The sequence below is a fragment of the Haplochromis burtoni genome, unplaced genomic scaffold (genome assembly GCF_018398535.1).
Source record: "Haplochromis burtoni strain Fernald_Lab_line unplaced genomic scaffold, NCSU_Asbu1 Contig_548, whole genome shotgun sequence".
In the NCBI taxonomy this organism is placed as follows: Eukaryota; Metazoa; Chordata; class Actinopteri; order Cichliformes; family Cichlidae; genus Haplochromis; species Haplochromis burtoni.
Genome location: NW_024582909.1, coordinates 39,314 through 43,236, shown reverse-complemented (window position 1 = coordinate 43,236; position 3,923 = coordinate 39,314). Strand labels below are relative to the sequence as shown.

At 36.5% G+C, this 3,923-nt stretch overlaps 1 protein-coding gene across 8 annotated transcripts in view; it reads right to left on the bottom strand.

Annotated features, from left to right (window-relative positions):
- The window catches only part of LOC102306079 (zinc finger, MIZ-type containing 2), a 35,506-nt gene that overhangs the window by 5,590 nt on the left and 25,993 nt on the right, over nt 1-3,923 (bottom strand). For all 8 annotated transcript variants that reach the window (XM_042214320.1, XM_005947915.3, XM_042214322.1 and 5 more), the window contains one exon: nt 632-753. In XM_042214320.1, the coding sequence (XP_042070254.1) occupies nt 632-753 (122 nt within the window). The remainder of the gene's footprint in view (nt 1-631; nt 754-3,923) is intronic.

Sequence of the window (3,923 nt, the reverse complement as noted above, 5' to 3'; positions counted from 1 at the left end):
TTTCCAATCGTCAATCCAGTAAATGACGACAGGCGATAGATTTGTGCAAGTGACTTTTTGACAGGCAGAGCAATGTAATCATGCATGGACTGATTTGCACATTTAGAATTTATACGTTTTGTTTGGAGGGAATATTTTAACCTTGTTTCAGCATTAATATAGCTACTTTTTGGATTATTCAGTTATTTATTTATTTATTTGAGATGCGCCAAATCACACATAAGACTTAACATTACGTTGAAGATTTAAATGTTTTTTAAAAAGTTTGGATTTAAGAGCAGGAATCTCTGAGATAGAGGTTTTCAGTTGAGAAAACATAACAGACAAAATGATTTGAAACAAGAAGTCAGACTTCCAGTAGCTTCTAGTAGCTAGCCCTAAGATAAACTACTATGTGTGGTTCTTCAAGTAATGGACTGCATCAATTAGGGTTACATAAACAACAGTACAGTATATAAGAAGCCTTTGACTGTGGTGCATTTATTCTTGTTTATCGCTGAAGTCTACTTAGCGTCAAAGGAAAATACCTGCGGAAACTGACCCTAATTCTCATTGCTGTGGCCATAAGGTCCCTCTTTTTTCCTGCCTGTTTATTTACATATATATTAATTGGGTATTAAAGATATCCAACCTGCTCAGACTGATAAGGGAGTGGAGGTGGTGGTCCAGAAGGTGCATACTCTCCTAGTATTGGGGTCCCAGGAGTGTTGGGGAAATCTGTAAATCCTGGCTGGTTGGAGAATCCCTGATTCCCTACAACAAAAATAATAGCAAACATTATTTCCATTGAGCAAATAAAAACAGGCCAGTAGATACTTTTTTTCCCTGTTGCATAATAGTACTCAAGGCAACAGTGAAAAGAGAAAACTTCCTGTTGAAGAGTCAAAGAGCATATCTTTATTGCAGTGCTTGTAATATTACTTAGGTCACCTCACATCTATCTTCTATGCTTGTTTATAGTTTCTGCAATGATGCACAATATATATCATGAGTTACAAGTGGGGATAGCATGGAAACCACGGAAACTTCATTTTCTGGACATTTCTGACCAAGCAAACAGTCCTCTTTAAAATGGTATCAATTAAAGAAAAAAAAAGCTGTCAAAGAAAGTTGCACCGAAAAAAGTAGATCCAGCAATACATTTGTCAGGCTTTTAAATCCATCTGATTAGAATCAGTGGTTCCACATCAGATCAGGGCTCTTAAACCATTTTAGAAATCAAAATTACGTTTTTCTTTAAAATCTCAACCAAAAAAAAAATAATCTTGACATGAAATGGCTATTTAAGACAGCTTTTTTGGTATGCAGCTCTTTAGCAGTGTAATCCCTATAATAATCCCTTAAACCACAGGGTAGGGATTACTGGTATGATAATGGACCGGTGTGGTAAAGTGAATTTGGGAAAGTGTTTCACATCAAGTAATTTTGTGTTTTTACATCAGTAAAAATAAATGAAGACACATAAGCTGCTACCTTAACTCATTTGACTTAACAGAGTACTAAACAGACCTTATTTGATTGAGGGAGCATATTAGTTATTGTTATTTATCATTTTATAATTTTTCTTTTTAATACAGTTACAGTCATGGTATGTACAGTATATGTAGGGCTTTTGTACTGAGCACTCAAAGCACTTTTTAAAACATGTATCTGGGCAACATGGGTTCAGTATCTTATTCAAGTATAGGTTGACATGTAGGTGGGAGTATCCAGGGATCAATCCACACTTTCTAACAGTGTTGCATCGGTTAATTGAAGTTTGTGGGCATGTCTTTATGCACAGTTTTTTTAAGGTCTCAACTTTGGTCTTGTTGTCCACAGGACATTGTTCCAGAAGTCTCATGGTTTGTTCGAATGCAAATTTGGAAAGTGAAGTAGTGTTGCCATGCATAGTGAGAAGAGGCTTTCTGTACTTGTGCAGTGTTTTTCTAATCTGATTGTCATAAACGTTAACATGCTAACTCTGCTCTGTAGTATCTCAGATGTAGCTCTTGGGTATGGAGCATTGTATGACCTTGGCTTTTTGGGGGAAATTTGTTGGAACGATCACTCCTTGGTATCGTGATAATAAATAACTGTCACAATTTGTAAATGATACAGACTAATGAGTGAGGACCAAGAATGCTATAGGTAGGTAGAAAACGAGCCATTTATTAAGGCTGGAAAAATGTAAAAAAGCATAACACAAATCTAATGAGGAAACCGTGACACTAAAATCAAACATGCAGGCAGCCGCCAGTGCTACTCAGCCTCCTAGTAATGTGTGCAAATTCAACTTAGCAGCTTACACACTCTTGTGGGTAGCTTTTGCGCTAAAAGCTGCTCGCTCAAATCAGACTTTTCACTGTCTGGATGCGGAGCCCAAAGGAAGAGGGGTCCTAAAGTGACTGGTCACTTTAATGGAGGTTATTGCATTAAACAGAGTTACACCATGGCAGCAACATAAGTGTTGTTTTAAAATGTATCTGTTTATAATTTCGAAAATAAAGTTTGCTCTTAACAACAGTTGCTGTTTGCTGTGCAGCAGTGGAAATACTGACAACCAGTGTTGGTCAAGCTACTTGAAAATCGTAATTAGATACTAATTACGGATTACTTCTCCAAGAAAGTAATCCCATTACTTTACTGATTACTTTTTAAAAAGTAATTAGTTACTTTATTAGTGTACAATGGACGCTAATGTTTTTGTCACTTTTTACAGAATAAAACTCAAAGTAGTGTCAGTACTTCTAAGCTTTAAACGCTGCATGGTCGTACTCTCTTCCGCAGTCCATATTATCCATTATTGATCAATACACGTCTGTTGCTGCCACGGACGCCGCACGTTCATACGTCATTGTCATGAGACACTCTCACAAACAAAATCACGTTCTAGTAATGCAGTAACAGTAATCCCTTACTTTACTTGTTAGTTGAAAAAAGTAATCGGACAACTCGACAATCGACAACTGTCACTGGTTTACGTTAATGCTGAAGAAATCTTAAAAACCATAATTCTAAGGGACATTTTGAAGCACTCCAATCTAGTCATGTATGCAGTTACATGCGTTTCCTGCAGAGTGAGCAACTTTTTGATGGCAGGTTTATACATCTCTATTGTGGTCAAAGTTATAATTGCTAGATCCCAGTGCACACTTGCTTTGCAGATTATGTTTTTCGTCACATGCAACTTTTGAGAGAAAAATAATTCCACAAACTATGGAACAAAGTAAAACAAGAAATACAGAAAAAGATGACAGATTCTAACATACAAATATGACCACAGGATACAAAAAACATAGGAAAGGTAACTAAACCAAAATTACATCTATCCATCTTATAGACCAATCTCCAACCTTATTTTTATCTCAAAATTTTATTAAAACCTAGTTGTAAGACATTTTTTATATTAAAAATGTTTATTTGTATATTCATGTAGATTAATTATTTTTTACATTTTGATCTTGGAGGTTAGGTGGGTTAGGGAATGTGAATAAAATGGAATCAGACTTAAACTGTAGCAAAAAAATCTCATTATATTTTATGTATGTTAATTATAACCGCCTCTCTTCAAATTATAACAACAACAAAAAAAAGTCCTCTTTCATACCTGGCCGACTGTACTCTGGGGTGTTCCTGCCTCCTGCATTCAGACTTTGGTAGGGGGATGATGCTGGGCCCAGAGCAGCAATCATTTCCATCACATTTGGTAAGACCATGTGACTTGGACTGACTGTGCGACAGCGTTTGAGGACTGGTCCATCAGGCTCCTCTTTTATGTGAAGGTCAGGTTTAACAGGCACCGGCCTCCAACCACATACTGGGTCTATAGTGATCTCCTCATAGTCTGAACTGAGGAAGGGAGGGAAGGGTGAGACATGAAAATTGAGGACATTAAATAATAAAAATAAATAAATAAAATGTGGAGCTTTTATCAAATTCTG